We start from the raw sequence: 24795 nt of genomic DNA on the forward strand, positions 1-24795 counted from the left end.
GGTGGAGGGAAGGGAGAGATACCAAGTTCATCAACTGGGTATAAAATCATTCCCTTCCTGGGGCCTGGCAGCTGTAGAATTTACCCTCCATGTTTTAGTCTATATGCAAACCCCACTGAAGTGTGCTATTTGGTAGAAGCGCAGGAAATGGTCTCAAAAAGAAGTGTCTAGATTGTTCACCTATTGCCTCAGGGGATCTATTCTAATTTCAGCATTCTGCTGGGATGCTTTTTGAGGAGAAAAGTCTCCTATACTCTCTTGACACCATTTGAGTGATGAGTTTAGAAAAAAGAACTGTGTGAGATTCAGTCTCTCCTTTCTTTGGTCTAAGCATTGCCCACAAAAAGGATGCATTCTATTCTGCTTTATCTACAAGACAGACCTGCCTGTTTTGGGATCTAAAGTATTTGGGGGGAAAGAGACGTAAAGCAAACTTATCTTCTTACACCTAAGCTATTTGCTCCATGTGAGCTATTTCAGAAAAGAAACTGACTTTTTTTTCTTTATTGACCTGATGTCTTTGCTCTGGCTCCCAAATTCCAGAAGGGGTAGACTTGTTAGTTAAGAGTTGCCCATGAACTGATCCTACCTTAGCAACAGTCCTCTTTTAGATGGGATTATGGCTCCAGATTTTTCTGGTTTTGCCTCTTTGGCAAAGTACTCTGATTTTGTGCACTTACAAGGATTTTTTTTTTTTTTAATTTTTAACAGTTATTTATTTTTGAGAGACAGAGGCAGAGTGTGAGTGAGGGAGGAGCAGACAGAGAGGGAGACACAGAATCTAAAGCAGGTTCCAGGCCCTGAGCTGTCAGCACAGAGCCTGACATGGGGCTTGAACTCACGAACCATAAGATCATGACCTGAGCCAAAGTCAGATGCTTACCCAACTGAGCCACCCACGTGTCCCAAGGATTTCTGATCCTCTGATGGCACTTACTTTTCTTACTGTATGACTTTATTCTTCTTTTAACATATGTCATTTCGTGAGGTCTGATAGATGAAACAGACGCATATAACAGCTCCTCATATTTCACTCTCAAGAAACTACTAATAAAGTGAGACCGGAATACCTAAGTCAACCAAGCCAAGCTCTTTCCTCTACTCTACATCACCTTGTAAGATATAGCCCTTACACTAGAGACCTTAACAATCTTGTTACAATGGAGACACTAATTCTTACATTGAGATAAAAGTAAAACTAAATACATAGCAATATATTATAAGTAATTAATGTATAGAGAATAAGTAAGTACCCAAGAATTATAAGAAGTTACACCAGGTTATAAAGAACAATTGATTGAAAAGGAGGAGCTTGAGACAAACTTGAAAGGAAACATACAATTCTAATGAGAAATAAGAAGGCAAATAAGAACATGGAGATGGAAAAGTGCACAAAAAATTCTGTTACAGGAAGTACACCAAGTTGGTTGAGTTATATATAAAAGAATAGTGGGAGATAAAGCTAAGAAAGAGATCAAGAAGCCCAAGTAAGCTTAAGAGCCATGTAAGACCATAAAAACCTGTGTCACTTTCATTCAAAATACATTTGTAGAACAGGTATTAAAGCCACTGTAGATGAGTTATTTTTGAGGTAAAAGGTCCATACATAGATGATATTCTATTCTAAGGTAGTGAAATTGTCCCCCAATCATCTACTACCACATATTACATATCTATAAACAGGAAGTACAAGTAAACAAATCAGCATATCAATAACTTTAAATCTCAGTAGGTGCTCAATAACAATGTTTTTCATATATACCTCTGATATGAAAAGAACCATCATCATTTCTCTCTACCACAAGATGGTCAATATGAACAGTTACAGGAGCTGGCTCAAGGGATATTGTACTACTACGAGGACTGTCGTCCTGTAAAAAAGAGAAGCGGTATCAGCATGTTGTTATTAAAGTAAATGATTTCTAATTTCTATGATTCTTTTCATTATTCCCCCACAAAGACCAAAAACTCATATCAATAAATGCTAATAAGCACATATTATAGAGAAGACACATTCTTAAGCATGAATTAAAGTCCCAGTCGGCAAAGTGAACATTCACAACACGAAAATATATAAATACTTATTAACATACTTTTAAATTTATTTTTGTGTTAGAAACTTGTATCTTCATTGGCATCACGGTTGCAACAGTTTCATCTTCCAAAAAATGTTGAATATTAGTAAGCGAAGATGTAAAAAACTCTGTGCTAAAGTTTTCTATATGGCATTGCAAAAATCCATTTTTTTCTGCAAGCAAAGAGTGTATTACAGCACCAGGCCCACTCTCAAATCTCAGAGTAATCTCAGGAGAGGATTTGGAATGAATTACAGATTTATGATCCGAACCTATGGAAAAAGAACACATGAAAATCATAACTTGTAGCACTATTCAAAAACTCTCAATTATTTGTCATCAGACATTATTGTCACTTTGTATAATGTTAAAGCAATAATATCTTAAAGTTTTAATATTTATCTTTCATTTACATGATATTTACAGTACATATACAATATACCATACACAGCCCTTCAATTTTTATAGACCTTCCATGGCACTTCTGTTGACCTATCTATATTTTCTAATGTTTTGGTGCCATGAAAACATATACCATGATATAAATCTGATATGATGCACACCTAAGATACTTAGAATGTCTGAGTGTGTACCTATCTATTCATTTATAATGTAACAGACAAATGTGATAAACAGTCATGACACTTAAAGCGACACTTAAGCCATTTCTTAAGAAATAACAAAAAAGTGAAGTTCTGTACCTTCCTCATTAAAATTGGGTCCTTATATAATTAGAAAAGTAAGTAGACAAGACCTCAATAAAATGTCTCTATTAGAAAACAATTTTAAAACTGAAATTAAAGCAAGGGAGATATATATTACATTTATGTTTATACTGATTTATACATATATATAAATATAGTATACATGTATTTATGCCTTGGCCTTGTTCCAAAAAAGACTTTGAGTTGGCTGAGATAAATACTAAATTCAAAAACAAATTTTATCATTTCAATAGACTCACAGAAAATCTGATTTTAAAAAACAAAAGTTATCAGTATGACCACTTAAGTGAACCTACCCTCACAGCAACTATTTTGTTTGTATTACGTTACCTAGCTCCAAAAAGAGTAAGAGGCAAAACGTTCATGGTATAATCATATGAAAAATAAGTAAGCAATGGAAAAGGACAGAAGGAAAAAGGTAAGGATGGGCAGTAAGATTAATGACTCCAAACACATTATTTACTTTTTCTGTGCCACAGGTGAACCAAAAATGAACTTCCTAGCAGCAAAGAGAAAAATGTGATCAGTTTCACAATTTACAGAACCGATGAATTAAAAAAAAAACAACTGTTCTGGAAAAGTCAGACTATTGAAATATCAAAGTCACCAGTCTCATGGGTCCTTGTAGGAAGACCTACTAATTAAATTCATGATGGAGTGTTTATTTTCCCTCAGCATGGATGTGAATCCTTTAGTCCTATAAAGGCCAAATTTATACATATTTGTGAGGGGGAGGGGATGTAAGAAAATAAACATACCCATATTTATACATCAAGGATAGATCTCCATACACAATTCAAAGTGGAGAGTTGTTTCTGTAACTTTATTTCAGGTACAGGATAACGTTTAATTAATGTTAGTACTACAAATCAACATTCAAAATAAATAAATAATATACAGGAAGAGTTCAAATAAAATTCTAAAGCATTCTTTAAATAATTAAGAAGATTTTCTTTTTAAATAAAAGGCAAAAGCCACAAATTGATAATGGTTAGTGTTCTTTCCTATATCAAGAAAAAATAAGAGTTTATTAACATCTATTTAATAATAAGGACAATTAGAAACAACTTTGTAAATGTGACTTTGTTTTGCCTTTCATCTGTTTATCCACGTATCTACACACACACACACACACACACACACACACACACACACACACACACAATGAGAGAGAGATTACCTACTCAGTCTAAGGAGCTGAGAGCCAGAAATAATTTCAAACAAAAAGAATATTTATTTGGAGCAGAGATAAAACAAAATCTTCACTAGTCAAAACTCACTCCTCTCTTCTACCTCTTACGCCATGAAATTATTATATTAAGGTCTTCCTACTAAAGGACTCCAAAATCCACACATTATAGAAAAACAAAAACAAAATCAAAAACAACTTTGCAATTTTAACTGGTCATGTCAGAGTGACAGCAGATACAAACTGTAGGTCAATCTTTATTCGCATGGTTTATTAATGTTTTAAATGTTCAAGCTAAACTAGTTTTTTCTCCTTTTCCTTTTATTTCATTTCCCCTTGCTCCTTTCTTTTCCTTTGCTTTCTTCCTTCTTGTTTTTTAGAAAAAAAATTTTTTTAATGTTTATATATTTTTGAGACAGAGAGAGACAGAGCATGAACAGGGGAGGGTCAGAGAGAGAGGGAGACACAGAATCTGAAGCAGGCTGCAGGCTCCAAGCTGTCAGCACAGAGCCCGACATGGGGCTCGAACTCACAAACCCTGAGATCATGACCTGAGCTGAAGTCGGAAGCTCAACCAACTAAGCCACCCAGGCGCCCTGCTTCCTTCTTGTTTTTTATCTTTAAACAACTGAGGCAGTTGAGAAAAATAAGGTATTAGCACTGACTATATGATCCATACATACAGGACATTTCAAAATGATTTCAGTAAGGAACAACATGAAACAAATTAATAGGACATGGTACTAACTGACCCATAAAAATAAGTAAAAACAATTGAGCAACTGGAAATAATTTTAAGAGTGTACAATTTGAAAACTGTTTTGGATTTGGGAATAGAACAGGATCTAAGTTTTGAAATTTTGGTTTTTTGCCCACTATGAAACCTTTCCAATTGTATATTTAGCTTCCACTATTTTGCATGCTTTTGGGATTGATACTTGCCAACAGGAAATTCTTGAAATTTCTTAACAGCTACACTGTAAACTGCAAGGCCTATACATAGAAAAATGCCTGGAGACAATTTTTTTTCTATGATGCTGATTTAAAGACAAATGGCACATTTACCTGCAATTCCCAGGATGTGAGGTGATAGTATACTTATTTGATACCATGCAGGACTATGTATTTCAACAATATATGTATCAGATACAGCATTCTATATATATAGCAAAGAAAAATATTTACAGCTCAGTGGCTTTTTAAAAGAATTAAAAATTTGAGCAATGGCATTTTATTTTATTTAAATTTTTTTAACGTTTTTTTATTTATTTTTGAGACAGAGAGAGACAGAGCATGAACGGGGGAGGGCCAGAGAGGGAGACACAGAATCTGAAACAGGCTCCAGGCTCTGAGCTGTCAGCACAGAGCCCGACGCGGGGCTTGAACTCACAGACCGTGAGATCATGACCTGAGCCGAAGTCGGACGCTCAACCGACTGAGCCACCCAGGCGCCCCTGAACAATGTCATTTTAAATGCTTAATAGAACTATTCTAATAAGTTAATTTCTTCAAATGACTGAAAACCATGAGTGGTAACTCCATATAAACTTTGAAAAAGGGATAGTTTTATGTGGTTTCCTCTTTATACACTGCATGTTTTGTTGTTCCTATCCCCCTACGTTCAGATGAATGTGTTGATGTTAGAATGAAGGACCGTAAGAACATGACATACGATTTTGCCAAACACCAGGTATCATGTCAGACTCAGGAAATGTTTGCTTACAAGCAAGATAATGGAATGTAAAAATTGACATTTATTCTAGCATAGAGCTAAGTTTGACATTCTAGGATTACTTTATTATTCTTTTCATACAGAAAAGACCTGTTTTCTTAAACCTATTATCTCAAAGAATGAGAAGACTAAAAACGATGGCACTTAACAAAAGAAACAAAAAGAAATTAGAGAATACATCCTCAACACATTACATCTCTAATAACAATCAAAATACTTTATGAAAATAAGTAAGCTAAGAAAACAAATCTCTCACATTATTATAAATAAATGTAATTTTCCTTGAATTCATTTATACCAAAGACAGAACTGCTGAGGAGTTATATGTAAAAAACACAACAAATTTAAATCATATTAAAGTCTTACCTATTGGACGATTACAGAGGTAATGTCGAAGACTGATATTGCCTAACTGATCTGGTGTCACTTGGTCCACTTGAAGACAGATTTCCATATCTTCCCCTCGGATGTCAATTTCCCCATTAACACCAGTAATTTTAAACACCACAACTGACATCTAATAATGATTGCATAAATAATATTAGCATACCAAGTAATTCAAAACAAAATTTAAGAAATGACACAGGAAACTACTAAAATCTCTAAAAATACAACAGTGACCTAATAAAACCAATAATATACTTGTGATCAACAAAACCTGGTTATTACATTACAGTGACAAACTTCAGCTTCCTTTCTTGCTATTCAGTCAAGAGATGAATTTTTTTAGGTCACACAGATAACATTTCTGTGTGAAATTATTTTCACTGAAAGCTGAACATATTTTCTAAGTCATCTGTAAGAATATTTCACTGGGTGGAAAGGCCTTATAACAAACCAGTAACATATTTCTTTTGTAGAAAGTTCCTCAGAAGGACTGACTACCATCAACCATCAAACTTGTTTTCAAAGTGTATTTAAATGCAACTACATAAAGGTCAAAAGGTAAAAACCTCCCCTCCACAGTACGAAAAAAAACAGATTTAGAAAAATGAAATTCAGAGAAAAACAATTCAGTAAGAGGGAAGGGAGAAGTGTCAAGAGTAGAACGAGCAAAGTGAGTCACTCACTACTATGGCAATTCACTTTACATAATTATGTCATAAAATCTGTACATATTTATCTGAAATAAAAGTGGTGGCATTTCTCTTCATAGAATCTCTGTGAAATGATTACCAGGTCTTGATTTTCTTGAGCACCCTCTGAATTTGTACTGATGGCATCTGGAGAGGTTTCACCAAAATTCTGTAGCTTTGCACTGGCATTTGCACTCTCCGTTAGGCTCTGGTAATTCGTAGTTGAGTTCTTTTTAATACCTGAAATAATAAAAAAGTTAACAAATTAAAATCAGTCTTATACAAACGATCCGACAATGTTAAATTTAACCAAAAAGGGCTATCCTTCAAATCTTTCTCAAGCAAAGGCTTGTTTAAAAGACAATAAGCAAAGAAAAATTAAATTGTAGTTAGTTTAGCAAATAATAAGAAATAACGTCCACAATAAAATGTTAGAGATACTAAAGCCCTAAATGTAGTAGGAAAAGAACTCAAAAACACTGAGCACAGCCTTCACATTGCTGGTGTGGTGCTGGCATAGCGGGTTCCTGGTCAGCCAGCTATGCCTCCCTCTCTGCCGTCCTACTTTGAATAACCCCAGTCCAACCACTTCATTTCCCCTTTCAGTACCACTTCTAATTATCTCCTACCTGAAGTTAATGTCACTACAATCAATGTGATCACCCTCTGTTCTTACCTACCTGCCTTAATTTTTCAGTGTGCTGTATTTCATTATTTCTCAAACTCTGTGGAAAAAGACAATCTTAAAAAAATTTTGTGCCCATCATAGATCAGTATCTTTTAAAAATACCATAAAAGTGAATTATTAGAAACAGTGGATTAGAAAAGCCCAAGTCATACAAAACACAGTTTGTTTTAAGTTATTATACAGTTAACCCTTGAACGCTTCTAAGATTTGATTATTTAATATGAATTATTAAACTTGTATTGCTTTACCTTTTTCCAAAAATATGTGAGTATCACTTCCATCACTTTCTAACAACTGTTCTTCCAATATCATACTGTCAAGTGAAATGGTGTCCAATGAGGTCTGTGAGGGGCTTCTTTTCATGTTCTTATAAGAAACACAGAGTGGAGCCAGGTTGGGTGGAATCCGTTCCTTAGGCTTTCCACTGTTGACAAAATTATTAGAAAAACATCACATAAAACCTATTCTTCTATGTGTTAACTCTAATGTCATATTTTGTCAGGAGGTTTTCTGTCCAAAAACAAAATATGCCCCCCACCACATACATACGCCCAGAAAATCAAAAACCCCCAAATTCCAATAGTATGTTGTTACCTGAAAGATGACTGTGATTTAAGTGTTCTAACTGTGGGTGCTTCTTCTTGATTGATTTCTAGGTTCTCAGAGAGTGAAACTGTTTCTGGAAGCAAATCTTCAGCTTTAAAGACTGACTCTATGGTTTCATGTCCTCTAGTAGTTAAATTATTTGAAAGTATGTTTTGATTACCATCATTATCAAAGGACAGCAAACTTGAATCTTCTCTGTAGTTTAAGACACTATTTGAATCTGTATACAAAGAATCCTTTTTGTCACTTGTTTCTGATCCAATTTCTCCTGATCCACTTTTGCACACAATTCCACTACTTTCATCTTCACTTATTTTCCCTAAATTTTTATCTGATAAATAATCAAGAAAAGAAATACCTTTTTGCAGATTTGTATCACTAGCTGATTTAAAAAGCAAAGGATCCTTTGAAGGGACATGGCTAAGGTCAACACTCATAGATCTGTTGTCTGACATGTGATTAACAGTTACACTTCTTATTTGATTTATACCACTACTAACTTGCCTCCTTTTTGAAGACAAACATTCTCCATTTTCTGTAGGCAAATAATCAGGAACCATTGGGCTCACACTTTCAGTGACAGGAGACTTAAGAGTATTTCCTTGATCCACTGGATGTAGCAAAAGAGCCACTTCTGCACTTTTAAGTAAAATTCCAATGCAAATGGATGTCTGACTAGGAGGAGCGCCAGTCACAGCTTCTACATCTTTTCTTAAGTTCTCCAAAAGCAAAATGAGTGACTCGTGGAGGAAAAGCAAGAGCAGATACTGGTAGTGATTGATCTGCATACTGACATGTTTATGAATGTGAACCAGGACATGAACATCTGCATCTGATGATGAAGAGGAAAATCTTAAAAATGTATCTGAAGATTTTGGACTACCATTTGTCAAGGGCTCAGATTCTGTACTATAATATTCTTTCAAGAGCTTCTTCCGCTTCAATCGTCCAGTCAGATCACTAGATTCACTTTGTGAAGTATTTAGAGATACCTGATTACAAGTCTGCAGCTCTTTTTGTGACAGGGCATACCTTGTTGGTTGGCAAATCCAGATGGAAAGAGGGAAAGAGTCTATAAAATTTATTGGCCGCCCTTTTCCACTTTTCATCCCTTCATAATCTATCCAAAATTGAGAAAAGTACACAGCCCAAACATCTGTGGCAGCAGAAGTTTTGAGAGTGTGTTTATTCAACTTGGGAATAATATTTCCTTTATAAACTTCATGCATTTTAGTATCTTGTTCATGAGCATGTCTCTGGAAGATTGGATGCAACAGATTAAAATTGTCACCAGATTTGGGAAAGCTGGTATATGCTTTACTGAAAAAATCACAATCTTTAAAGTCTTGAAACAAAGCTTCTAGATCAGAATGTCGACAGTTTGGACAGTGCCTTGTATTTGTGGCAATCATTTCAGAACTCTGAATAGAAACTGCACGTGGTTGATCTTGATGACATTCAGATTTCATTTCAGACGGAATGACAAACTATAAGAGAAAAAACATTAATCTAGTCTAACTTACAATTCCATACATCTTGAAGATAAAATAATCAAGAACATAACTTAGCTCAGGAATTCTTTTTGGTATATCCCACCAAAACACTACTTTCTTATCCAAACATAATATACGAACTCTCTCCCCACAAATCTTTTTATTAAACCAAGCAAAAAGGACTTAACTAACCACTAAGAAAAGAACAACTTTAAACAAAATTAAAACTAAATCAATATTACTAAAAGCTTACTATGCCTTGAGAATTAAGTGTTAAATTTGGAAAAAAGAACTTTTTGTTAAGATATTTTAAATTTTTTTTTTAACGTTTATTTATTTTTGAGACAGAGAGAGACAGAGCATGAATGGGGGAGGGTCAGAGAGAGGGAGACATAGAATCTGAAACAAAGATATTTTAAATCCAAGAGATGTGGGGGAGAACTGGATGGAATGACTGGATAGATGCCATTAGAATCACTTTTCTCAGATAAAACTATTAAGCATATAGGTCAAACTATTTACTAATTTTTCAGAAATAGTTACTCTCAGTCCTTAAAATATGGTTTTTTTAGTCCTTAAAATACTGGTTTTAAAACTGTGCATATTGAGAAAATATAGAGATTACACAACTGTCTTAAAGTATAATTGTGATTTTATAAAATTCATCTTTTTATAATTGAACATAGTAAGATTTTTAAGAAAATCTTTAAAACATTTCTGCAATGAAATTTTAACATTTATGAATAACCCCATTTTACAGAGAAGAAATTAAAGGTATAGAAATTTAGAGTATCACCAACAGATCCAGAAACTGAAATTTTTCATCCAAGTCTTACTCTATTTACTACACTACAGTAGCTGTTGTTTTTTTAAAAAACAAAACGAGAGGTTAGAGTGGGAGAGAGCCAAAGCATAAGAGACTTAAAAACTGAGAACAAACTGAGGGTTGATGGGGGGTGGGAGGGAGGGGAGGGTGGGTGATGGGTATTGAAGAGGGCATTTTTTGGGATGAGCACTGGGTGTTGTATGGAAACCAATTTGACAATAAATTTCATAAAAATGAATAAATAAATAGATAAAGTGTGCATAAAAAACAAAACAAAAAACCTCGCTCCTTTAAAGTTTAAATATCCCTGGGATTCAGATTATCAACTACTTGGTTGTAATACAAAGCAAATTTCTATTATCTTTGGATATCAATAACAGAATAACTGTGAACAAATAAAACCCAGATCTAATTCATAAGTTTCACTGTATTAATTTCCACTTTAAAAGAAAAATTTTATAGCTCCGGTAGGAAGTAGGGGAAAAAATACTGAGATTTAAATGTTATTTCTGCTTACCTCCAAATGGATGAGCAGTGACAAAATGAAACAGGTTAAATGGAAGATAGAGAAAGAAGGGGGAAAAATAGTCTCTTAAGGCTTTTTAAACTGAAAATCAAAATTAAAATTAAAATTTCAAAATCAAAATTAAGATTACAATAAAGTTGATTTATATTTGAACACCCATCTTAAATCCTGGAAATTACGATGTTAACTTTTCTTCTCTAAAAATGGTTTTGTTATCACAGTCACTTGTATATATGGTACCTTTAGCATTAAGCCATCAATTCGAATATCAACATGCTCATCAGATTTTGAATTGTCATTCAACTTGTATACAGCCATAAATTGATTAAGACTTTGTTTTAAATCCAAGAGAAATTGATTTAACCATAGAATACTTCTTTCATCCACGGTAAACTGTAGTGCATTCAGTTGGCTATAAAGGTTGGGAGATGGAACTGTGGAGAAAAAAAATTTTTAAGATTTTTAATCAACAGTCTAAATCTTCCCTGAGAAAAAACATTTTTAACTTTTATTCTTTTTAAATTAAGATAATAAGTTTTGAAATTTTATTTACAAAATTAAAGTGACACATGTGGATGATAATGAATACATTTAGACAGACAAAAAACATTTTTCTATGCTTCACTAACTGAAAAATATATTGTTTATTCTAAAACTATCTATAAATAGGAAACAACGTTTAGATCTCTCTTCCTAGTATCTGTAAGGACTTTTCCTACCTGAATGATAATCTGAATCCTCTAAAATAAGAGAACCGAGTCTAATGACTAATTTCTTACGAAAGTGGTGAACAGGCAGGTCTCCTTTGGCAGGAGGGGCCATGCAGTTTTATTCTCCACTTAATCCTAACCCTAGAATAGCGCTTGGTGCAAAGTAAAAATTCAAGTATCTACTAGATAATAAAAGGAATATACTCCTTTTTCATAGCTCTCCTCAAATATTAGAATGCCTGCGGGTTGGATAAGTGTTTTAGTGCTAATTTATATTAAACTAATATTCACAATTAGAGTATACACCTCTTTCTTAAATCCTTTTGTTTATACTATAAAAGCCATTATTGTTTTCAGAGCATCTTGATAAAAAATCTTCTATCCCAAACATTCAAACCTACTCACTTCTAGTAAAGCAAATAGCATGTATATCTAGATTTTTTAGACAACAATAATTTAAGGAAAATAAATCCAAGGTATAGGATATCATTAAAAAGACAGCATTATAACTATGTCCTAAATAGGATGTTTTTTTGCACTCATTCATTCATTTTCTTCCAGGAAAGATTCACTGAATGCCAACAATATTTTGTGTATGGTGTTAAGCACTAAAATAATAAAATGTCTGTAGATTTTTACTCAACACAGACACAAAGGTAGAAAAATGTAATTCAAGTCTAACAGAGACATCCAATTGGGATGTGGCAGTGCTTATATTTGGAAATTGAAAGGAAGTGGGGTGTTGAAGAGATCACATCATACTCTGGAAGGAAGGAAAAAGAAGGCCTTTCAAGTATAAAATGAGTAATGATGACAGCTACAGAGAGGACTAGAGAGCACATGTAGTCCCCAAAGCTATAACACAGAAGGAAAGAAGAATCCGGGCTGTGGAGATCTGGGACAGAGGAAGAAACTGGTACACTAAGCGGGAGAAAAATCTACACATAGTAGTACAAGTACTACAAGTAGTTTCCAACAGGGGTCTACTTATGAAATAGATTATTATATGGTTATTAAAGATACTTAAATAAACCTGTAGAAACCTGGAATATGCTCATATCATCAAAGGGAAAGGATGTAGGGGCATATAGGTGGCTCAGTTGGTTAAGTGTCCAAACTCTTGATCTTGGCTCAGGTCATGATCTACTGATTTATGGGATAGAGCTCTGTGTCAGCTCCCACTGACCGCACAGAGGCTGCTTTAGATTCTCTGCCTCTCTCTCTGCCCCTCCCCCACTTACTCTCTCTCACTCACACTTGCTCTCTCTCAAACTTTAAAAAAAAAAAAAAAAAAAGAACTTAAAAAAAGGGTACAAGGGGGCGCCTGGGTGGCGCAGTCGGTTGAGCGTCCGACTTCAGCCAGGTCAGATCTCGCGGTCCGTGAGTTCGAGCCCCGCATCAGGTTCTGGGCTGATGGCTCAGAGCCTGGAGCCTGTTTCCGATTCTGTGTCTCCCTCTCTCTCTGCCCCTCCCCGTTCATGCTCTGTCTCTCTCTGTCCCAAAAATGAATAAAAAACATTGAAAAAAAAATTAAAAAAAAAAAAAAAAAGAAGGGTACAGGATGTAAATCAAATATGCAAAAGAAACACATACATTAAAAACAGGACGAGCAATACTATACTTACTGTATGGTCTCAACTGTCCCCTCAAAACTGGTATGCTAACCCAGGGTACCTCAGAATATGACTGTATTTGAAGACAGAGCTTTTAAAGAGGCAATTATAGTAAAAATGAGTTCATATGGATGGGCCCTAGTATATATAGTACAATCAGCATCATTAGGAAACACACACAGAGCAAAGACCATGTGAACAGACAGCCATCCACAAGCCAATAAGAATTCTCTGAAGAGGGGCGCCTGGGTGGCTCAGTCGGTTGAGCGTCCGACTTCAGCTCAGGTCATGATCTCACACTCCGTGAGTTCGAGCCCCACATCAGGCTCTGTGCTGACGGCTCAGAGCCTGGAGCCCGCTTCAGATTCTGTGTCTCCCCCTCTCTCTGCCCCTCCCCTGCTCATGCTCTGTCTCACTCTGTCTCAAAAATAAGTAAAAACAAAAAAAAAGAATTCTCTGAAGAAACAACCCTGCTGACACTTGATCTAGAACTTCCAACCTCCAAAATTATGAAGAAATGAATGTCTTTTGTTTAAATCACCCAGTCGGTGGTGCTTTGTTATAGCAGCCCTAACAATTCATACATTTATGTTTTAGCAGAAGTTGTCTCTAAACTGTAGACTCGTGGCCAGTTTTTTATTTTTGGTATATTCTTTTTTTAAATAACGTAACATATATTACATTTACAATTATTTTAAAAGTTATATTTTTATAAAGTTGGGTTGCTTAACAAAGAGATGAAATATAAGGACTGAAAATGGATCCCTGTACCTTTGTATATGTTTGAAAATTTTCATGGTGAAAAGTTAAATTAAACACAGTTAAACATAACCTAGCAATTCCATTCCTAAGTATCTAGGGGGCTAGGCTTTAAATTGCTGTAAGGAATTTAATGTTTTTATCAGAAAAAATATATATTATAGAATAAGATTACAATTCCTATGGCACGTGTTAATAAAAATGATATAAATAAACCTAGATTAGAAATCAGAAATCTTGGAAACTAGTCTTCACTCTGAAGAATTACTAACTCAGTGATGCATTACTTAAGGAAAACACTTGTTTGTAAGGAGCAAGGAGGACTGGAAACAATGGGATTCTCCAGTTACAGACAAATGGTTGTGAATATTATGGGAAGGCAGTGTAATATAGCTGCAGCCTGGGGGGAAGACACATGAATTCTGATTTAGAAGACCCCATCTCAGCTGTGCCATTTTACTAAGGTGCTAAGCAAATGTCTTAACCTTTTTTAATTTTCTCACTGTTTTGGTCAGGAAGGTAGAAAGGATAAACAAGAAATACACAAAAGACTGCTGAAAAGCATCAAGATGGTGAGAATTAGATCCCAAAACTTTGGCACAAACAAGGATTAAATAATTAAACAGTTAAAGAAAAGATACCATATAAACAATGGCCAATTTTATTTTGAAAAACTATGAGATGAACTCAGATAATCGCATAGAAATTTAGCATTCAAAGAACACAAATGCATAATCATTTTCACTTTAGGACCCCAAAATAGCTTACAAATCAAAATTCATGTAATTCAATGCTCAAAGTAAAGACAAGTGCCAAAAGTTGTCCAAAATATACATTTGTGCATAAAACAGCCAAAAAAATTCTCTATAGCTAAAAGAATAAATGCATTATTAATTTTTCAAAGAAATATAGAGTTTTATATAGCTTAAATATAAATAGGTTTTGACTAATGGAAAAAAAAATGACCTTATTCTACAAATAAACTAACTTTCATAAATTCTTTCATTTAACAAACAGCTACTAGTAAAGAAATGAGTCAAGCCTCAGGGATAAAATGAAGCATGACTACTACATGATTCCCAACATTAAGGATGCTACAAGCTAGTGAGAGAAAAAAAAATATGAACAAACAGTCAGAACATGTAAGAAATGCTATATAGAGTTATATACTAAAAACAATGAGAACAAGTGTAAAGAACAATGGGCTTTTGTTTCTTTTTTTCACATTTATAAAAGTTGAAAACTTAGCAAAAAAAAAAACAAAAACAAAAAACAACTTCCCAAGTAATGGACAAATAATAACAAAACAGGAAACTCTCTTACTTGGAAAATCCTTTCCATCTGGATAGTAATATTCTGTGAATTCTATATAAACAGCTGACATTTCTTGTGGAAGATACAGGGATTTCTTATTGCAAGAAATCATACTTTTGGGGGAAGAACGACACTGTTCTGCTGTAGAGACCTGAAAAAATAATTAAGTATATTGAAGTAACACTGAATAAAGCTCTTTCCAAACAATTTATGCCACATGGGCATCACTTCAAACTCCTAAAAGTACTTCAAATAATTAATTAATGGTTAATTTCCAATGCAAACTTTATTATATATTTAACTTCAAATTAAATTATTTTTAATAACACCAATCAACTATTCAGAAAACCTATAGCCCCTTTGAAGTATTATCAGTTACAAAATCAACTCTTTAGTAAGGTCCTTGCAAACTTATTATTGTAAGCCTTAAAATATCAGAGTATTTCTATTACAGAAGTAAGTAAATGGGAGAGTCAGGACACAGATCCAAGTCCTCAAGAATAGACTGCTTCCCTGGTAGGTATTTTACAGTAATTTGTTACCATAATTTATTATCATGAAAAAGTTAGCTATATACAGAGTTTTAGTCTGGGATAATAAAAAAATTACAGAAATAGATAATGGTGATGGTTATACAACTATGTGAATAAACAATGAGAATGAATGCACAATTAAAAATAGCTAAAATGTTATCAAGTCATTACATTGTATGCTTGAAACTAACAATGTTACATGTCAATTATATCTCAATTTTAAAAAATGGCTGAAATGGTAAATTTCATGTTATGCATATTTTACATTAAAGATTAACCTAAAAATAACTACAAATTCTTCTGTCAAATAGTTTGATCACTTGTTTTTTTTAAATGTTTGTTTGTTAATTTATTTATGAGAGACACAGAGCGTGAGTGGGGGAGAGGCAGAGAGAAAGGGGACTTCAGGTTCTGAGCTGTCAGCACAGAACCTGATGCGGGGCTCGAACTCATGGACGGAAAGATCATAACCTGACCTGAAGTCGGACACCCAACCAACTGAGCCACCCAGGCACCCCTCACTTACTGTCTTCTAAAAAGACTATGAGTTTTAAGGTTCTTGTTACACTTTTTCACTCTCCCCTGAAAATGGTGAATTTACATAAAAAATGTATATACTAATTTCCCTCAAAGTTCAACCAATAGTTTTATCAATTTCATTTATTTGTACTTGTTTAGTATATATTCAGGTATGTATCTCAAGGTTAACTTTTTTCATTCATTCAACAAACATGTATATTTCTCATATGAAGTAGAATATTTCTCTTGTATAAATTGCTAATAAAACCTTTGAAACCTTGTATAGACTTTATAAATTTAAGTCAGTTCCTTGCATTATCTAATTAAGAAGTTTTTCTTTGCATATATGGAAACAAATCCTTTTCACCTCAAAGTATCAACTTATTTTAATAGACAATAGCTTACTTCCTTTTTCCTTCAATAGTTAAAAGGTTATTCAAATTGATATAAACATACTATTTTCTTTCAGTTATTTTTATTTGTTTTGTTCTGGTGTATTTGTATATGTGGGATTTCTTTTTTTTTTTTTTTTTTTTTTAAAATATTTATTTACTTTTGAGAGAGAAAAGACACAGAATGTGAGTGGGCGGGGGGTGAGCAGACATAAAATCTGAAGCAGGCTCCAGGCTCTGAACGGATAGCACAGAACCCAACACAGGGCTCAAACTCACAAACTGTGAGATCATGACCTGAGCTGAAGTCGGACACTCAACCGACTGAGCCACCAAGGTGCCCTGTGTATGTGGGATTTCTTTACTTTATTTCACCCTCGACTACTTGGGATTATGGGTGATTCACCTCTGCTATTTCTGTATGAATTTATTTACATCTTCTAGCTTCAAATAAGATGCATTATATATGGAATGTAAAACAAGAAGCCATTGTACAATAAGAAAATAATGCATAATCAAGGTTTCTCAAAATTGGCATTACTGACATTTGGGGCCAGATGATTCTTGGTTTTGGCACTGCTAACAATGTGCAGTGCATTGTCACAATGTTTAGCAGCATCACTGGTCTCTACCCACTACTTGTCAGCAACAACTTCCTCCAGTTGTGACAACCAAAGATGTCAGCAGACATTGGCAAATGTCCCCTAGGGTATAAAATCAACCCCAGTTGAAAACCACTGAGTAAAATAAAAAAATTTCAGATAAAACTAAGTCTCAAAGCCATAGACTCATCAAAATAAACCAGAACAATTCATAAATGATAACATGTTATCTGAAATTGTTTATTTTTAAAGAATGTTATAGTCTATTATGTTGGTCTCAAGGACTGTAATATTATATCATATTGTATGATTACAGCCTGAACAATATAAATGGACAGAATTCTTAGCCATGAAATTATGTTCACAAGATAGCCAATACTCAGTTCAATAAGGCAAAAAAATATTTTAGTTTCTTCCACTAAGAGCATTGTGTAATAAGGAATGTGCTCTCCTAAGAGAGGTCTGGCCCTTGTTCCTGCTTCTGGAAAGTAATTCTAAATTCTTAGAATTCCCTATTCATGGTAGATCCTTGGGACAACTGACAGTTTATGCTTACAGTGATGACTAAGAGTGAGGTTGGCCATACTTGATAGTCTTAGTAGTCTTCAGAGACTGGAGGCTTTGGGTCACCTGGTATCTAACAACAACTGAGTTCATCTATGAGGGTAATACTTCATGTATATTGTTATGTATACTTCATGTATATTGTTCCTTGTGCCCTGAGGACAAGGAAGTTCCACATTTGGAACCCTCTTAGCCCAATCCAGGTTCTCTTCCTATGGCTGAATCCAATTTATATCCTTCCCTGTAATATATGTAATTCTTAGTATAAATGTGCTTCTTAGCATAACTTATTTCAGTGAATTCTATTATTTATTCCAATGAATTCTTGAATCTGAAGGTGGCTTAGGGGAGACTCCCAAACAGTTGCTGTGAGAAGTCTTGTGCAGATTTGGCAGACTGGAGGACTATGCTCTTGACCTCACAGTTTGGTTAATTCTGTATAACCATATAAACAAAAACTAATGAATGGATATCTTCTATCCTGTCTAATTTAGCCATTTAACAAAACTGGCCAAGATGTTTTTAAATAAAAGAGTGGCAGTAGTTTATAAGAGTTGCTTGCAGGGGCATCTGGGTGGCTTAGTCATTTAAGAGTTTGGCTCAGGTCATGATCTCACAGTTGTGGGATTAAGCCTCACCTCAGTCTCTGTGCTGACAGCACGGAGCCTACTTGGGATTCTCTCTCTCCCTCTCTCTCTGCCCCTGCCCCACTGTCTCTCAAAATAAATAAATAAACATTTAAAACAAAATATGAGTTGCTTGCAGAAGATGTTTTATCATAAGATTTAATTAAAAATGAATCATACCTGGTATATATTGAAATCTGCAAGTCTAACCACAACAGAACTAGACATTAACTTAGCTTTGGACTGCTGAGATAATACTGAAGGTGATCTGGAAGTCCCTTTCAGAGCCGAGTCTTTCTCTGTGGGAAAGAAGAAAAAAACTTTCAATTTATGGCAAATGATTTTTAACAATCACTTTTTTGTTAAGACAGCTACTAGAAATACACATGAACTCTAATTTGTCAAACAAAATAATATATGTGAAAATACTTTATATATAAACTGATGCAGGAATTTGTTATTATAATGATTATTCTTTTGTGCGATTATTCTTTAAACATGAGTCATACACCACATTTAAGATATTCTTAGACAATAACTTTTACCAGAAATTGTTAAAAAGAGAGACCTATCAGCCATTTAACAATCTCAAACATTCTAACGGGGTATTACTCTTATTGGTCATGTCAATTTAAAAAGTGCTTTTAGTCCATAAGCCTATGGTCTGAAGAAGGTGCAGAATTTTTAGACATTAATTAAATTTTACAGAAAATTTACAGAAAATATCCTATCATGATCACACACACACACACACACACACACACACACACACACACACACACACTATCAGGGGAATGCCATAATGTCGTTATAGGTAAAATACCTGTTTGTGTGTGCTGGGGAGAGGCATGTGTTGGGGATTTAGGAGGTGAACCTACATTATGATCCTTTACAGCCTGCTTAAGCATTTCAACGTTGCACTCAAATTCATGTAACAATTCGTTGGCCCATCCATTTTTTGTTTTGGTTGCATCACTAAAATACATCCAATGATTACAACTATCTCCTGTAAAATGAATGACAGGTATTTAACTGAAAAATGCACAATTTTCATTTATTTTATTGTAGCAATGCTTCTAATGAGATTTATTTATTTCCCAAGGGTTTTTTTCTCAAGGGAGCAGTCTTCACCTACAAGAGATTTTAATCTTCCTAGAAAATTTGAGCAAAACATTTAAAATACACACAAAGAGTCTCAAAAGGAAGTTATCTAGAGGTTTCTATCAGAAATCAACCATTGGTAGAACATGACTCAAAATTTCAATTACAAACAGTACTGCTGGTCAACCTTCACTGAATGCTCAAGTATCAAACATACCTCCATTAGAAAGAAAACACTACAGAAAATACTACCAGAAAAAAGTCCTTTCATCAAAGATTTGTTGTAAAGTGACAAATAAAACCTATCCTTAAAATGATGAGGATTATTAAAACACTTAAGAAAGCAATGAAATTTCTCAAGATGGATATCAAGTCATAAAGATATAGATATATCTATACCTACATAAAAATTTTTGGAAGGAAAATAAAAAATTAGGATTATTAGGTTTCTCTGTAGCAAAAACTGAGAAAAGTAGTATGTACATAAAAGGGTTCAGAAAATATTGTGCCCACCCAGAAACACTATCTTTGGGTGGCACCTGGGTAGCTCAGTCAATTAAGGGTCTGATTTTTGATTTCGGCTCAGGTCATGATCTGCATCTTGAGATTCTCTCTCTCCACTCATCCCTCTCTCTCTGCCCCTCTCTCTGCTTCTCCCCTGCTCATGTGCACACACACTCTCTCAAAATAAATAAACTTAAAAAAAAAAAATCTATGACTAAGTTTCACCTTCCAAAATATGAATTATTTCTGTAGTTAAAAAAACTTTACATATGTGTAAGTAACTTACAAATCAGGAATATAGAATATACAACAAAGACTTCAAACAAAAATCAAATAGTATAACCTTTAAATTCGTCAAGCACACACACAGAAATAACAAACAGAAGAGGGATAAATTTGTGAACAGAAAAATTTTATCACTTCCTTAAAGTCCTGGAAAATTCCTTAAACTTGTCTTTCTTATTTTTGTTAATTAAAAAAAAAAAATCCATACATCACCAAAATGCAGAGATGGGCATAAGGTCAAATTACTTAATTTGGCCATAAACTTATATATTTTGTTTTTTATTATTTGGGAGGAAAAAACCTATCAATATTTAATTATTAAAAAGTCTATTAATGTATCACTGCTCTGCCTTTTGGCTAAGATCACATGTAAAAAGTCTATTAATGAAATTTAGAAAACACAGAAAAGTTTTTTAAAAAGTTCCTGGAATCCTACAACATGGCTGAAATCATTGTTATCCTTTTACTTTATTTCCTTTCTTGAGTTTTTAATATTAAAATATACTAATATATACTGATTTTTAAAATTCAAAACATATTACTAACTTTTGTCACAATTAACAAAATAAAATAGCATAAAATATGTCCTCCAAATTCTGATTTTAACATTTAAATCAATAGAGTACTGCCAATTGCTAACAATTGTACTTCCTAATAATCTACATAAAACTCTATATAAAAATGCATAAATATTTTCTATGGCAATTATATCTTCTTGGTGAAATACTACTGGGGAAAAATAACAAATATTTTGGTCTCTTTTTTTCCTTAAAAAGTTAAAGAGAAAAGAAAAATGCCAGTGGAGTATGACTATGCTCACCTCATCCCATGAATATAACTAGATTACCATCAAATCATCCTAAATATCCCAGAAAGTGACCTGAAGACTGGCAGAACAAATGCCACAACTAAAGGTAGAGAAAAGGCCACAACAAGGAAGCTACGAAGTGCAGTGACAGGGTTTGGGAGAGAAATGGATTGGATGGTGGCTGCTATGTTGGGGAGGGAGCCACAGTTGCTAAGAAGGGCTAGAGACAAACTCACACACAGAGGAGTGCATGGGGAAAATGAATCCCCACAGTAGTTGACTTGGAAAGCAAAAGGGACCCAATTTCATGGCTTTTGCCAACCAGCAGGGCTTAAAGCCTGGAATTTTAAAGGTCAGCGTGCTTAGCTCTTGGAGAGCTCAGAAGGTACTGGAGCACCTCTTGTGAAGAAGTCAGGCAAACAACCCGCAAACATATAGCATGGAAACAGTAATCTGAAGAGCACCTGGAGCACACGCCGGGGAAGGTATTTGCTCATCTTGTATTGTGTACCAGAGAGATAGCGTTCACAGAGAAACCCCTCTGGGAAGAAAGGAATAAGCCAGCACCATTTCCCTTCCCCATCCCTCAGAATAAGCAGGGGGTAACTGGTGGGAATTAGTTTAGTGCAGACATTCGCTACCTAACTCACTTACACCAAGCCACACTCCATGCACTCCAGTGGAATTTGCCTCAGCCCCAGCACAGCAGACCCTCTCCCCCAAAAGACCAACCCAAACCCCTGCTCGCACTGTGTCTCCCTATGTGGGAGTTTTGCAGAGCCTCGGTGCCAGCTGCAATGGCGACAGGCTTCATTTCACAAGCAGACCAGAACACACTTAGTTAAAATGTGCCATATTCAGGCCAGGGACCAAACACCGCCAGTGAGAGGCAAACAGAGCCCCTGCATACAACTGGCCTGATGGATAAAGTGGCTAGGAAACAACAGCAAAGCACATGCAGCACATATTGGAGACACTCCCAGAAGCACCAGAACCTGGGGAACAGGGGACACAACAAAACAGGGCACTCCATGACCTCTGCTTCATAAGGCCATTACCCTCAATAACAGGAGATGTAACTGACTTTCCTAACACAGAGAAACAGGCACAGAGACTTAGACAAAATGAGAGAACAGGACAGGACACGACCAGAGATCTAAGAGAAACAGATACAAGTAACAAGCCAGATTGAGAATTTAAAGTAATGATTACAAGGATATTCACTGGACTTGAGAAAAGAGGAGGACATTCGTGAGACCCTTAACAAAGAGATATGGAATGACATAGCAGAGATAAAGGGCTCAATAAACAAAATGAGAAACACACTTGATGGAATAAGCAGCAGGATGGAAGAAGCAGGGGAAAAAAATTAGTGACCTAGAAGACAGATTAATGGAAAGTAATCAAGCATAACAAAAGAGAGAAAAAAGAATTATGCAAAATGAGAACAGACTTAGGAAACTCAGTGACTCAATCAAACATAATATTATAGAAGAGAGAGAGAATGGGGCAGAAAATTTATTTGAAGAAATAAAAGCTAAAAATTTCTCTAATCTAGGAAAGGAAACAGATATCCAGATCCAGCAGGCAAAGAGAACTCTCAAAATCAACAAAAGAGATCCACATCAAGACATATTTTTTTTTTTATTTTTTTTTCAACGTTTATTTATTTTTGGGACAGAGAGAGACAGAGCATGAATGGGGGAGGGGCAGAGAGAGAGGGAGACACAGAATCTGAAACAGGCTCCAGGCTCTGAGCCATCAGCCCAGAGCCTGACGCGGGGCTTGAACTCACGGACCGCGAGATCGTGACCTGGCTGAAGTCGGACGCTTAACCGACTGCGCCACCCAGGCGCCCCTAGACAGATTTTAATTAAACTGACAAAATATAGTGATAAAGAAAAAAATTTTAAAGCAGCAAGACACAAGGAAACAGTAACTTACAAGGGAACACCTATAAGGCTACCAGGAGATTTTTCAGCAGAGGCTTTCCAAGCAAGATGTCAGTGGTATGATACATTCAAAGTGCCGAATTGGAAAAAATCTGCTGAGAATACTCTTAACTAAAGGAGCTCATGACCACTAAACCAGCCCGGCAAGAAATATTAAAGGAAACACACTGAATGGAGAGGAAAAACCAAAAGTGACAGTCTGAAGGTAGAAAACACAAAAAAGGCAAAAATGAATGTTTTTGTAAAAAATTAGTCAAGGAACTCACAAAATAAAAGACTGTAAAATATAAAAACATATATGTAAACCATGGGGAGGAGAGGAGTAAGAATGGGATCAAATCTAAATGACCAAATTAATATAGATTGCTATCTGCAAAAGAGGTTATATACAAAGCTAATGGTAACCATATCATAAACCAATAATAAATACGCAAAGAAAAAATAAAGAAATGCAAACATATCACTGAAGAAAATCAGGAAACCATGAAAGAGAAACAAAAAAAGATAGGAGAAAATCATCACAAATGACCACAAAAAAATAAAATGACAATGAATACACATCTGTAAATACTTTGAAAGTAAATGCACTAAACACTTCCATCAAAAGCCACAGGGTGACAGAATGCACAAAAAGAACAAGATACATCTATATGCTGCCATCAAGACACTCATCTTACACCTAAGGACACCAGCAGATTCAAAGTGAAGAGATGGAAAAACACCTATCATGCAAATGGATGTCAAAAAAAGCCAGAGGAGCAATACTTATATGACACAAATCAGAGTTTAACAAGAGACAAAGAAGGACACTATACAATCAAAAAGGGGACAATCCAACAAGAAGATATAACAATTATAAATATTTAGGCTGCCAACACAGTAGCACCCAAATACATAAAACAGTTAATTACAAAAATAAAGGAACTAATTGATAGTAATACAATAATACTAGGGGACTTTAACACCTCACTTACACATCAATGGACAGATCAAGTAAACAAAATCAATGAGAAATAATGGCTTTGAATGACAAACTGGAACAGATGGATTTAATAGATATATTCAGAAAATGCCATCCTAAAACAGCAGAATACACATTCTTTTCAAGTACACATGAAATACTGTCCAAAATAGATCTCAATGAATTCAAGAAGACTGAAGTCATACCATGAATCTTTTCTGACCACAAGGTTATGAAACTAGACGTCAACCACAAGAAAAAATCTGGAAAGAGCATAAAAATATGGAGGTTAAATAACATGCTACTGAACAATGAATGGGTCAACCAAAAAATAAAAGAAGAAATTAAAAAGTACATGGAAGCAAATGAAAATGAAAATACAACAGCCCAAAACCTTTGGGATGCAGCAAAAGCAGTTCTAAAAAGGGAAGTTTATTGACAAATAGATCATTCTCAAGAAGCAACAAAAATCTCAAATAGGCAACCTAACCTTACACCTAAAGGAGCTAGGAAAAAGAAGAAAAAACAAAACCCCAACCAGTAGAAGGAAGGACATAATAAAGATTAGAGCAGAAATAAGTGATACAGAAAAACAAAGGAAAGAACAAACAACAAA

General features: G+C 34.7%; 1 protein-coding gene across 2 annotated transcripts in view; it reads right to left on the reverse strand.

The window, feature by feature from the left end:
* The window catches only part of BLTP3B (bridge-like lipid transfer protein family member 3B), a 109121-nt gene that overhangs the window by 18256 nt on the left and 66070 nt on the right, over positions 1-24795 (reverse strand). For both annotated transcript variants that reach the window (XM_027071012.2, XM_027071013.2), the window contains 10 exons: positions 19392-19574; positions 18749-18867; positions 15342-15483; positions 11177-11370; positions 8080-9578; positions 7734-7909; positions 6898-7037; positions 6088-6238; positions 2094-2347; positions 1763-1871 (listed from right to left, as the gene is read on the reverse strand). In XM_027071012.2, the coding sequence (XP_026926813.1) occupies positions 1763-1871; positions 2094-2347; positions 6088-6238; positions 6898-7037; positions 7734-7909; positions 8080-9578; positions 11177-11370; positions 15342-15483; positions 18749-18867; positions 19392-19574 (2967 nt within the window). The remainder of the gene's footprint in view (positions 1-1762; positions 1872-2093; positions 2348-6087; positions 6239-6897; positions 7038-7733; positions 7910-8079; positions 9579-11176; positions 11371-15341; positions 15484-18748; positions 18868-19391; positions 19575-24795) is intronic.

Source organism: Acinonyx jubatus, chromosome B4 (assembly GCF_027475565.1).
Source record: "Acinonyx jubatus isolate Ajub_Pintada_27869175 chromosome B4, VMU_Ajub_asm_v1.0, whole genome shotgun sequence".
Lineage (NCBI taxonomy): Eukaryota > Metazoa > Chordata > Mammalia > Carnivora > Felidae > Acinonyx > Acinonyx jubatus.